The sequence below is a fragment of the Gobio gobio genome, assembly GCF_949357685.1.
Source record: "Gobio gobio genome assembly, chromosome: 14".
In the NCBI taxonomy this organism is placed as follows: Eukaryota; Metazoa; Chordata; class Actinopteri; order Cypriniformes; family Gobionidae; genus Gobio; species Gobio gobio.
In genome coordinates this window covers 4,625,396-4,639,505 of record NC_137107.1, presented here as the reverse complement: position 1 = coordinate 4,639,505, position 14,110 = coordinate 4,625,396, and the positions used below count along the sequence as shown (strand labels likewise).

Genomic DNA, 14,110 nt, shown 5'->3' with positions numbered 1-14,110 from the left:
ACCCTTATTGTAAAGTTTTATAAGTTTTCAGACCGTCCTCCAAAAAGAAAGACTCTATAGGTCGTTTTTCAAGCACCTTATTACAAACTTTATTTACGTTTTAAAGTCATGCGTCCTCTAGCTGGCGAACAAATAATGGCCAAGTCGTGTTACGTCTGTATGACTGTGGTTACCAAAAATCTTGCTTGCATTGCATTTACCACAGCCCATGTGCTTCTACTACTGTTGAGTTATTTGTTATTTCATATCACATTTGAAGTTGCTCATTTTGAATTCCTTTTCACTCATTATAATACGTTTTGTCATCAATAATATACAGTATTATTACCTCCAGTGTAGGGCTATTTATACTGGTTCACTGTTTACATGTATTTAAATGTGCCACCCCTCTCTGAGTCTGTGCCCCAGCCTGCCCCCCCACCAAAAATTGTCTAGACCCGCCCCTGCTAAAGAATAAACATGAATGAACATCTGAAGGTATGTTGAGGATACATTACAACTTACTGTCACGCATCATATGTGGTGCAATCGCATCACATTTACCTCAGGCAGTCATTCAGTGTCCACAGAATTTATTCACTAGAGAAATCAACTCTTTCTCTAAATATATTCATTATATTAGCCGTTATATTCATTATATTAGCTGTCATATTAGCCGTTATATTCATTATATTAGCCGTTATATTCATTATATTAGCCGTTATATTCATTATATTAGCCGTTATATTCATTATATTAGCCGTTATATTCATTATATTCTACTTAACCTGTTAGTGATGTTTGGATTATTTAATGTATGTTTAAATAAATCATAAGTCATGAAAATGACAGACACTGTGTATAAATGATTATATTTCAACAACAAATTGGAGAAAAAACTATTTTATAATTAGATTTAGAAGTTATTGCAAAAACTGCCTAATGTGAAGTTTACATGTTAGCGTACTGTTATTTGAGTGATAATTATTATACCTGCAAATAAATAGCAACTGAATTTAGGCTAATAGTTTGGGCTCTGTTGTTAACCTTTAATATTAATGTGCAAGTAAGGGCTCCCTATATAGTTTACCGCAATATCACTTTTTTTTCAGTAAACCACTGTTTAACAAAAATAAATAAAAAGCAATTTTGTAAACCTGCCGTACCGAACCGTCAGTTTTGTGTACCATTACACCCCTAGTAGGTTTATAGCAGGGGTGGGGTAAGGTGCTCCAAAATATAAAAGTAGCCTATAAATATTTATAAAATCATGTCTACTGTTACAAATGCAAATAATTAAATGCGTCTTGATCTGACATCAGGCAAACAACTTAATTAAAGTTTCTTGTTAGTTAATAGTAGTTACGTCTTACTAATGCGTTACTCATTTGTTCATTAATGACGGAACTGTATTCTAAAGTGTTACCGATGTAAGATGTGTCTGTGAAACTGTGTTTAAGTCGAGGTCTTGGTGTTTTCTTCCAGATCAACCCTACATTAAGCTTACTCCCATCCTGTCCTCTGAACACAAGGTGAAAGGAACGGATATTGAGGTGATGCAAGGGGATATCGTTAAACTCAGTGTGCAAATTGAAGCTTATCCAGAAGTTGAGTGGGCATCTTGGAAAACTCCCAAATCGAATCACACACCCGAGGAAACATTTCACAGGATACATAAAAGGTTAAACAAACTTTTAGTTAATTTGTTTTTGTGCTTAGAGTGATAAGGTTATCTGAGCCTAGATCAGTTCTAGTAGATAATGGGCCTCTTAAAGGGATAGTTCGCCCAAAAATGAAAATTACTCATGTCGTTCCAAACCCGTAAGACTTTCTGTCATCCCTGGAACACTTTTGATGAAGTCTGAGAGATTTCTCTCCCTCTATTGACAGTCTACACAACTACCACTTTGACACAGAGATCGTGAAACTAACCCATATGAATTGAGCGGTTTAGTCCGAGTTTTTTGAAGAGACTCAATCAGTTTATATGATGAACAGATTTAAAGGGATAGTTCACCCAAAAATGAAAATTCTGTCATTCTTTACTCACCCCCATGTCTTTCCAAACCTGTATAAATGTATTTGTTCTGCTGTACACAAAGGAAGATATTTGGAAGAATGTTTATAACCGAGCAGATCTCAGTCCCCGTAGTATTTTTACCCCCAACTATGGTAATCAAAGGGGGCCGAGATCTGCTCGGTTGTTGCGTAGCTGTCAACAGAGGGAAAGAAAGCTCTCAGATTTAGAAAGATGAGTGAAAGTCTCACAGATCTGGAACAACATGAGGGTGAGGAATTAATGACTAAATATTCATTTTTGGTGGAACTATCTCTTCAAGGTTTACGGATCAGCTAAATGAATCATAGAGTCCGCGGTGTAGATGAACAACAACAATTGATCATAGTTGTTATGTTTTCCCTGAATTTACAAATTAATTTTATTATGATTGAAAATTTAAATAATTTTACAATTAACTAAGATGACCGCATAAGTCTGCATGCTTATGATGCTCTTAGTCGTCTAAAGGTTACCCTAGAGTACTCGTAAATCTATTACTATTTTCCAGTACTACTTAAAGGGATAGTTCACCCAAAAATGAAGCCATCCTCAAGCCATCCTAGGTGTATATTAGAGGTCTGCGTGGGACTGTTTTTTTGTCCTGCTCCCGCTTAAAATTCACTCAGTGTTCACTCGCAAACCGCTTAGAATGATTTTCTTCCCGACCGACCGATCGAAAGACAGAAAACTGATCGGGTCCCGCTGTGCGAATGCAGACCTCTAGTGTATATGACATTCTTCTTTCAGACAAATACAATCGGAGTTATATTAAAAAAATATATAATGGCAATGAATGGCAGCCCAAAATTTGAAGCCCAAAAAAGTGCATCTATCCATCATATAACTGCTCCACACAGCTCCGGGGGGTTACTAAAGGCCTTCTGAAGCGAAGCCATGGGTTTGTGTAAGAAAAATATCCATATTTAACATGTTATAAAGTAAATATCTAGCTTCCGGCGGACTGCCTTCTGTATTAAACTTAAGAAAAAAGTGTAACTGGTGTGACGATGACATCGGACGTAGCGTAAGCGGTTTGAGCTAAGAGAGACGTTACACTTTATGCGCAAGTTGAATACGGAAGAGAGTATTCAAACACATCGATTCGCTTCAGAAGTTCTTTATTTTATTGCCAGGCATATATTATGATGATAGATGCACTTTTATGATGGACAGATGCACTTTTATGATGGATGGATGCACTTTTATGATGGATAGATGCACTTTTATGATGGATGGATGCACTTTTATGATGGTAGATGCACTTTTATGATGGATGGATGCACTTTTATGATGGCTAGATGCACTTTTATGATGGATAGATGCACTTTTATGATGGATGGATGCACTTTTATGATGGCTAGATGCACTTTTATGATGGATGGATGCACTTTTATGATGGATAGATGCACTTTTATGATGGATGGATGCACTTTTATGATGGATGGATGCACTTTTATGATGGATGGATGCACTTTTATGATGGTAGATGCACTTTTATGATGGATAGATGCACTTTTATGATGGATGGATGCACTTTTATGATGGTAGATGCACTTTTATGATGGATGGATGCACTTTTATGATGGATAGATGCACTTTTATGATGGATGGATGCACTTTTATGATGGTAGATGCACTTTTATGATGGATGGATGCACTTTTATGATGGCTAGATGCACTTTTATGATGGATGGATGCACTTTTATGATGGATAGATGCACTTTTATGATGGATGGATGCACTTTTATGATGGATGGATGCACTTTTATGATGGATGGATGCACTTTTATGATGGTAGATGCACTTTTATGATGGATGGATGCACTTTTATGATGGATGGATGTACTTTTATGATGGCTAGATGCACTTTTATGATGGATGGATGCACTTTTATGATGGATAGATGCACTTTTATGATGGATGGATGCACTTTTATGATGGATGGATGCACTTTTATGATGCTAGATGCACTTTTATGATGGATAGATGCACTTTTATGATGGGTAGATGCACTTTTATGATGGATGGATGCACTTTTATGATGGATGGATGCACTTTTATGATGGTAGATGCACTTTTATGATGGATAGATGCACTTTTATGATGGATGGATGCACTTTTATGATGGTAGATGCACTTTTATGATGGATGGATGCACTTTTATGATGGATAGATGCACTTTTATGATGGATGGATGCACTTTTATGATGGTAGATGCACTTTTATGATGGATGGATGCACTTTTATGATGGCTAGATGCACTTTTATGATGGATGGATGCACTTTTATGATGGATAGATGCACTTTTATGATGGATGGATGCACTTTTATGATGGATGGATGCACTTTTATGATGGATGGATGCACTTTTATGATGGTAGATGCACTTTTATGATGGATGGATGCACTTTTATGATGGATGGATGTACTTTTATGATGGCTAGATGCACTTTTATGATGGATGGATGCACTTTTATGATGGATAGATGCACTTTTATGATGGATGGATGCACTTTTATGATGGATGGATGCACTTTTATGATGCTAGATGCACTTTTATGATGGATAGATGCACTTTTATGATGGATGGATGCACTTTTATGATGGATAGATGCACTTTTATGATGGATAGATGCACTTTTATGATGGATGGATGCACTTTTATGATGGATAGATGCACTTTTATGATGGATAGATGCACTTTTATGATGGACAGATGCACTTTTATGATGGATGGATGCACTTTTATGATGGATGGATGCACTTTTATGATGGATAGATGCACTTTTATGATGGATAGATGCACTTTTATGATGGATGGATGCACTTTTATGATGGATAGATGCACTTTTATGATGGACAGATGCACTTTTATGATGGATGGATGCACTTTTATGATGGATAGATGCACTTTTATGATGGACAGATGCACTTTTATGATGGCTAGATGCACTTTTATGATGGATAGATGCACTTTTATGATGGATGGATGCACTTTTATGATGGATAGATGCACTTTTATGATGGATAGATGCACTTTAATGATGGATGGATGCACTTTTATGATGGACAGATGCACTTTTATGATGGGTAGATGCACTTTTATGATGGTAGATGCACTTTTATGATGGATAGATGCACTTTTATGATGGATGGATGCACTTTTATGATGGCTAGATGCACTTTTGTGATGGATAGATGCACTTTTATGATGGATAGATGCACTTTTATGATGGGTAGATGCACTTTTATGATGGATAGATGCACTTTTATGATGGATAGATGCACTTTTATGATGGTAGATGCACTTTTATAATGGATAGATGCACTTTTATGATGGATGGATGCACTTTTATGATGGATGGATGCACTTTTATGATGGATAGATGCACTTTTATGATGGTAGATGCACTTTTATGATGGATGGATGCACTTTTATGATGGTAGATGCACTTTTATAATGGATAGATGCACTTTTATGATGGATAGATGCACTTTTATGATGGTAGATGCACTTTTATGATGGATGGATGCACTTTTATGATGGAGAGATGCACTTTTATGATGGATGGATGCACTTTTATGATGGATAGATGCACTTTTATGATGGATGGATGCACTTTTATGATGGATAGATGCACTTTTATGATGGATGGATGCACTTTTATGATGATAGATGCACTTTTATGATGGATGGATGTACTTTCTAGGGCTTAACATTTTGGGCTGCCATTATAAAGCTTGGAAGAGCCAGGATATTATTTAATGTAACTCTGATTGTATTCGTCTGACAGAAGAATGTCATATACACCTCGGATGACTTGAGGGGGAGTAAATCATGGGATGATTTTTATTTTTGGGTGAACTTTCCCTTTAAGTTACAATGCTTTTGGAAATGGGAGCAAAATAATCGTAAGACTATTTTGTGTAACTAGACCGTGTGTTTATATCCGACAGTAACAGCAACATGTCCACAATCCTGCTGAGAAAAGTTGCAGTACAAGACTGTGGTCAGTACAACTTCACTGCCAGAAGTGCCAGTGTCAATGCCTCAGTAATGTTTACAGTTCATGTCTACCGTAAGTCCATTTGCTCAATAGCCATCAAATGTTTTCATAAATGAATGAAACCAAAGATTTACCTTTTTTTTCGTCTTTCCAAAAATACAGAGAAGCCTAACACTGCAATTAAGTGGGAAAATGGTATTGCCACTTGTGTGGCGATTGGTTATCCCATACCCAGGATTCAGTGGTTCCAGTGTGAAGATGCCAGAGCTATGTATGACCGCTTCTTGGAAATCAGATATATTTGTTACATAAGAAATTTGGCTTTTCATTTCCTGATTTTAATATGATTGTGTGACAGGTGTAAATACAACCAATCATCAGCTGTGGAATTAACAGCCACCCAGTCCACTTTGGGACACGGCAGAGAGTATGAGCCAGTGCTGGTGAAGAGTGTGTTACCGGTGACCAACGCAAACACTAATTTAACCTTCGAGTGTGTGGCTACAAACATTGCTGGAGAAGATCGTGACATCTTCACCTTTAAAATTTCATGTAAGTGTAACGGAGGCCAGCTAGTACTCGCTGTGCGATCAGTGTTCATTTCGTTGACAAATAATTTTCGTCATAATTTTCGTCAACAACCTTTTTTCACTGATGAAAACGAGCGATAACTAAATAAAAACTAGTGTTGGATGACAAAAACTATGACAAAAATCAACTGTTATTTTCGTCAACAAATAAAAACGAGACGAAAATGTTAGGGAGGGTCGATTAGGGAAGAGATCGGGTCAGAACTGATGTCCTGTGTAACAGATGCGCACATTTGAGTTGAACTGATCTAACCGCTGGAAAACACGGCTCACTCATCCCAAATCCAGCTCCAGAGCGGCTCACAATCAATCAATAACACACATTTATGCCAGTCAATTATTTATGAACTAATGCTGATGAATAATGACAATGTTTACTTTACCATGTTTATATAGTAATGTGTTTAAGACGGTTGTAACAGTGCTTATTTTATGTCATCTGAACTTGAATGAGCTCTTGCAACTGTAAGGAGCAGACATTTCAAAATAAGAGTCCTGGTGTATTTCGAGCTTGTTTATAATTACGCATTATATATTCTTTTTGCTTACACAATAAACTGTATTTAATTTAATTCCCATTTAATTCATAGGGCCCTATTTTAACGATCTGAAACGCAAGTGTCAAAGCGCGAAGCGCAAGTAACTTTGTGGGCGGGTCTCGGCGCTGTTGCTATTTTCCCGGCGGGATAAATGGCTCTTGCGCCCGGCGCAAATCTAAAATGGGTTGGTCTGAAGTAGCTTCATTATTCATAGGTGTGGTTTGGGCGTAACGTGAATAAACCAATCCGAGCGTCATCCAACATTCCCTTTAAAAGCAGGTGCGCAAGTTCCATTATGGATTGCTATTATTATGGCGTATTTACCAGGCGCACGCCAGGAGCGGTTCACAGCCGAGGAGACTGATGTTCTTGTAAGAGCAGTGAAAGACAGAGAAGTTGTGTTGTATGGAGATGGGAGAAACCCACCCAAAATAGCGTCGGTTAAACAGGCGTGGGAGGAAATAGCCACAATTGTTTCATCAGCTGGCATCCCCAGGACGTCGCACCAGTGCCGTAAGTGCTATAATGACATCAGAAGACGGGGAAAGTCCAAGCTTGCCAGCATCAATCGGGCACGCCGTGTAACGGGAGGTGGATCTGCCTCTACTCAGGACCTGACGCCAGCAGAGGACATCGCTGCGTCCACCCTCACCCATTTTTTTTCCTGGTTCTTGACGGACAAACCAATTTGTCAGATGTCCTTATATACATATAAGTCTTGCCAGAAGTTGCCACTATTGGGCAAACAGGTCTCCTTAATTATTAGACTACAATTAGCCTGAATAATTTGTAAGCTAGATTTATGCCTATTTTTTCACATCTTCGTGGCACACCACAATGATTTCCGTCATCTCATGTGTTAATATTTTTTAGTGTAACAATTTATGATTTGCAAAAATAACTGTTGCATCTGTGTAGATTACATGAGCAAAGTGTATGCGCGTTGTGCACGCTATACATTATGGTCAAGCATGCGCCCTTAAAATAGCATAATGAACAACGCGCAACGCGCCACTGACTTTAGACTAGGTTTTTTCTGGTCAGTGGCGCAATTGTTTAATGGAACAGCAAAATAGCACCAGGGATTGTTTGCGCCGGAACACGCCTCCTTTTTTGCGCTGAACCGCCCAGGTAGCGCAAGTTCATTCACTAGTTTAGCGACGTGCTTCTGTGGAGGGAAAAGCGCGCTTTGCGCGGGTGAAAAATAGGAATGGCACATGCGTCGGTGTACAAAGTCAATTGCGCTGGGTGCAAGATAGGGCCCATTGTAAGAAGGAAAGACCAGTATTTGACACATATTCAATAAAGTATCAGGGTTATAATAGTTCACTAAAACCATTTAAAAAATCTTCAGTACTTGAAATTTAATAAATGTTAACTGAAATAAAAAAATAAATAAAAATAAATAAACTTATTTGAAGCTTTAGCTTAACCTGATATGGCCTACTAACTAAAACAGAAATACAAAGTTATAAAAACTAGATAGCTGTGTTTAAAAAACAAACAAAAAAGTGAATTGAGCTCTTTCGTGTATTTTTAATGTCAAAATGTCAGCTCAAGTGACAGTCGGTTATGTAACGCTTAAATGCTTAATTTATTACAATTTAACTAAACTAGTTAGATTTTAGGTATGATATTTAGTCGACTAAAACTAGAGTAACACTAAAAACAATTCAGGTGACTTAAATATGACTAAAACTAAATCAAAATTTGCTGTTAAAATTAACACTGGTGCGAGTAAACCTCACTCCTCTGATCTCAAGAGACGCTCTAATTTTGAGTTATTTTCCCCCAAAACAAGACAAAAACTTTTGCTTGTCTAGTAAATGCTTCTTAATGTAACATTTTTTAGATATTTTGACTGAAAACAAGACAAAAATACTAAGTAAGAACAGCATTTTTTGCAGTGTAGCGACTGATGCTAGGGGTAACAGCCTTTAGCCTCGTTGTTAGAGCGTCCGACTTTCATGCCGGCGGTCCCGGGTTCGAGTCCCGCTTGGAGCGGTCGGTTCGAACAGGAGGGGTTACATAATAAAAATGTAAATATCCCTGCAATTGAGCAGCATTTTATGCATTGAAAATGTTGTCATCTGATGCCTCTCTATTGTCTACAGATGTTCCTGGCAATACATTCGTGTGGTCAACATCAGTGTTGATCCCTGTCGTTCTCTCCGGAGCCTTCGCTGTGGCGATCCTATGGATGTTGATCCTCTTCTACAAGCATAGAAAGGTATTTTTCACGTCTGTTGTACTCACAAAAGACACAATACACATGAATTTAACACCGCTTTTTCTTCTAAGGCACATAAATATGAAATCCAATGGAAAATCATTGAGGTGAATGATGGGAACAATTACACTTTCATTGACCCCACCCAACTTCCATACAACAAAAAACTGGAGTTTCCTCGAAATAAGCTGAAGCTTGGTACTGTAGCCATGCGCCCACTGTTTTACATTATCATAGCTGTGTTGTTATTAATTATAAGAAATAACCACTGCAATAAACAAACCTTTGCTTTTACTTCAGGACAAGTTCTAGGAGCCGGAGCTTTTGGGAAGGTGGTGCAAGCAACCGCTTACGGGCTGGTCAAGGACGAAACCGTTACACGAGTGGCAGTGAAAATGCTCAAACGTAAGTTCAATAGATTTTTATCAATATATCTGAATTTATATATTTGGAGTGAATACATGAATATCTCAGTCTCACAAAATTGATGACTCAAATGATCAGGTTATTCCCACTATATGCTGTTACATTTGTCAAAAGTGTAGGCTACTTTATATAATAAGTATTCCAGTTATATAACATTACGCATAACACGTGGTCTTCTGGTGCTAATTTAGGTGTCCTTTTATGGTCTTGTTGACACGCTACACTTTGTCACCTGACCTCTGTTGGCCAATAGGATTGGCGTGATTTCACACATGCTTCAGACACCGGCGCAAGCTGAAGGCGTTCATTTAGCATCAACACCATGATGCAGTGTTGAGGTCCCTCGAAAATGGAACTGCTATAGTTGGAATGAATCCCTATCCAGTGTTGGGGAAAGTTACTTTGAAAAGTAATGCATTACAATATTTTGTTACTCCCTTAAAAAGTATTAACTAAAAACTAAAAAAGTATAAACTAATTGAGTTACTTAGTTACTTTTTAAGAAAAGAAATGCGTTACGTTACTTTTGCGTTACTTTTTCTCACCTGGGCTGGGCTTGTTTTTGTTTTTAATAACAAAAAAGTTATATTGTGCAAAGGTAAAGACCTCTTCTTTCCAAAATTGAAATAATAAGCCTCAGGTGGAGGTAAAAATGCGAATTCATGCATGAACACTAGAGGGCGCAGCTCTGGATAATGTAGAATAGGATGCAGGAGAAAAAAGTTTTACCAATAAAAACAAAAAATCTAGTCATTTTCATAATCAAAGGTCAGCAGCAAGACATTGGTCAATTAAATATAAAGGTAGATTATGTATAAAAATAGTTTTTTTATTTAACATTTAATTATTGTAGGTTTGCATAGTACTATGATTTTGAGGCAATATCGCATTATGTTACCTGCTTGAGGAGCCAAGACTGAACTCCTGCGTTCCAGGCAACACAGCTCGATGTGGCAAGGGGACGTTACGTCTCCGTTCCCTCCTCAGGGAACGAGGGTTACATCCGTAACCGAGACGTTCCCTTTCGTTCAGTCACTACGACGTAACGTTAGTGACTAACGAATGGGGGTCCCAATATAATCCCGCCACTCAGCTGTCTTCCAGTGCCCTGCGTAAGTGTGAGTACCCTGTCGTAAGACTAGTACGGACGAAGGACTCCCACTTAACACAGGAATACCAAGGTACACTGGGAAGCATATCCCAGTGAGGGAATGCCAAAAATGCCTACCCGTGGGGAGGACTTAAGAGACACATATGACCCGCTAAGGGCTGCATATGGAAGATCTCTAGGGTACCAGCCGAAGGTGGATTTTTAACCCTAGGGGTGGCGGGGACACGCCAAGGGAAGAAACCCGCTCACTGCGGAGACTTACGGTGAAATACACATGTGGGGGTCGCCGGAGGGAACCATGCACATGGGGCACCTGGCCGGACATGAGGGTTTGGGCTCGAAAGGGCAGACTGAACTGATGTCGGCGTCGACAGTGCTGGAGGAGCTCAGGGCTCTCGGGGAGCTCACCTGAGGAAAATATCGCACGCATCCAGTCCGTGGAGTGGAGTGGCGAGCAAGCGAAGACACCTGAGCCTGGCCCATCACCGGCCCCTCGGGGGGGCGAGTACATAGTCGGACACTGGCTCCACTCGGAGATAGTAGAATCTGGCGAATGTGTTGGGTGTCGCCCAGCCTGCAGCTCTGCAGATGTCTGCTAGCGAGGCGCCATGCGCTGGAGCCCAAGAGGAGGCCACACTCCGGGTGGAGTGTGCCCTCACACCAAGGGGACATGGTCGGCCTTGCTGCTGGTAAGCCAAAGCAATGGTGTCCACTATCCAGTGAGACAGCCTTTGCTTTGAGAGAGCACTTCCCTTCCGCTCTCCACCATAACAGACAAAGAGCTGGTCTGAGGTCCTGAAACACTGCGTCATGTCTACGTAGGCGCGGAGAGCGCGTACTGGACAGAGCAATGCCAAGGCTGGGTCTGCCTCCTCCAAAGGCAGCGCTTGCAGGTTCACCACCTGGTCCTTGAACGGAGTGGTGGGAACCTTGGGCACATATCCAGGCCGGGGTCTCAGGATCACGTGAGAGTTAGCCGGCCCGAACTCCAGGCACGCTTCGTCAACCGAAAATGCCTGCAGGTCCCCGACCCTCTTGACTGAGGCCAATGCGGTCAGCAGAGCCGTCTTCATAGACAGAAACTTAATATCAACCGACCGCAAAGGCTCAAAGGGAGGTCTCTGCAGAGCAGTTAGCACTACTGCGAGGTCCCAAGAGGGTACGAGAGGAGAGCGAGGAGGATTCAGTCTCCTAGCTCCCCTCAGGAACCTGATGACCAGGTCGTGCTGACTTACCTTTTTGTTCTCCAAGAGATCGTGGTGGGCAGATATTGCGGCCACATATACCTTGAGGGTGGAGGGAGACAGCCTTCGCTCCAGCCCCTCTTGGAGAAACTCAAGCACGGACCCGATCGGACATTTCCAGGGGTCTTCTTGGCGGGAAGAGCACCAGGTGACGAAGAGGTTCCACTTCAACGCATAGGCATGCCGAGTGGACTCTGCCCTAGCGGAAGTGATGGTGGCGACCACCGTAGGTGGTAGGCCACTCAAACCTGCCGGGTCCCGTCTAGGAGCCACACGTGGAGGTTCCAAAGGTCGGGACGCGGGTGCCAAAGGGTGCCCCGTCTCTGAGTAAGGAGTCTCAGAGGAATAGGCCAGGGAGGGGCTGTCGCAAGGAGAATGAGTTCGGGGAACCAGGTCCGGCCGTGCCAGTACGGGGCGACCAAAAGGACCTGCTCCTTGTCCTCCCTGATCTTGCACAGAAGCTGTGCGAGTAGGCTCACTGGGGGAAACGCATATTTGCGTAGGCCCCGCGGCCAGCTGTGCGCCAGTGCATCCGTGCCGAGCGTGCCCTCGGTCAGGGAATAATACAGGCTGCAGTGGGAAGAGTCGTGGGAGGCAAACAGGTCTACCTGTGCGTCGCCGAACTGTTCCCAAATCAGCTGAACCGTCCGGGGATGGAGTCTCCATTCTCCCGGGAGAGGCTGAAACCGCGAGAGCTCGTCGGCTGCGTGGTTCAGGACTCCCGGAATATGGACAGCACGAAGGGACCTCAGGCGCTTCTGACTCCATAAGACGAGATGGCGGGCGAGTTGAGACATGCGGCGGGAGCGCAGACCGCCCTGGTGGTTGATGTACGCTACTACGGCCGTGTTGTCTGTCCGGACAAGCACATGTTGACCCTTCAGCAACGCTCGGAAGCGGTGCAGGGCGAACCGTACTGCCAGCAACTCGAGGCAATTGACATGCAGGAGGCGCTGGGGTCCTGTCCAGGAGCCCGCGGCTGCTTGTCCATTGCACATGGCACCCCAGCCCGTGGCAGAGGCATCCGTCGATACGACAACATGCCTGGAAACTCGTTCTAAGGGCACACCGGCCCGTAGAAAGCTGAGGTTCGACCACGGGGTGAGTGTCTGTAAGCAGGCCCGAGTCACTTGGACCCGGAGCGTGCCAGACTGCCATGCCCATCTCGGGACTCGATCGCGAAGCCAGTGCTGAAGCGGTCTCATATGAAGCAATCCGAGCGGCGTTACCGCGGCTGCAGATGCCATATGCCCCAGGAGCCTCTGAAAAAGTTTCAGTGGAACCGCATTCTTGCTCTCGATTTGTCGGAGGCAAGTCAGCAGAGACTGCGCGCGCTCGCTCGAAAGCTGCGCGTACATGGCGACCGAGTCGATCTCCATACCGAGAAAAGAGATCCTCTGCACTGGGCAGAGTTTGCTCTTCTCCCAGTTGACCCGAAGGCCCAGACGGGTTAAGTGGTGGAGAACCAGATCTCTGTGTCCGCAAACCTGCTCTCGAGAGTGGCCTAGTATGAGCCAGTCGTCGAGGTAGTTCAGGATGCGGACCCCGTGCTGCCAAAGGGGCGCAAGGGCTGCCTCGGCGATCTTCGTGAAGACGCGAGGGGACAGAGATAACCCGAATGGGAGAACTGCGTACTGGTATGCCCGCCCCTCGAAAGCAAACCGTAGGAACGGTCTGTGTCGAGGAAGGATGGAGACATGGAAGTAGGCGTCCTTCAGGTCAATCGCTGCAAACCAATCGTACGGACGAACGCATTCGAAAAGGCGTTTCGCAGTCAACATCTCGAACGGAAGCCGGTGAAGGGATCGGTTCAAGATGCGAAGGTCCAGGACTGGCCGTAACCCACCGGTTTTCTTGGGTACAATGAAGTAGGGGCTGTAGAACCCCGACCTCATTTCGGCTGGAGGGACAGGCTCGATCGCACC

General features: G+C 42.5%; 1 protein-coding gene across 1 annotated transcript in view; it reads left to right on the top strand.

Moving 5' to 3' along the window:
• The window catches only part of csf1rb (colony stimulating factor 1 receptor, b), a 45,062-nt gene that overhangs the window by 15,697 nt on the left and 15,255 nt on the right, over positions 1-14,110 (top strand). Inside the window, exons 6-12 of the mRNA XM_079835762.1 lie at positions 1,465-1,660; positions 5,996-6,117; positions 6,208-6,316; positions 6,404-6,597; positions 9,289-9,404; positions 9,476-9,602; positions 9,705-9,809. Coding sequence (XP_079691888.1) covers positions 1,465-1,660; positions 5,996-6,117; positions 6,208-6,316; positions 6,404-6,597; positions 9,289-9,404; positions 9,476-9,602; positions 9,705-9,809 — 969 coding nt within the window. The remainder of the gene's footprint in view (positions 1-1,464; positions 1,661-5,995; positions 6,118-6,207; positions 6,317-6,403; positions 6,598-9,288; positions 9,405-9,475; positions 9,603-9,704; positions 9,810-14,110) is intronic.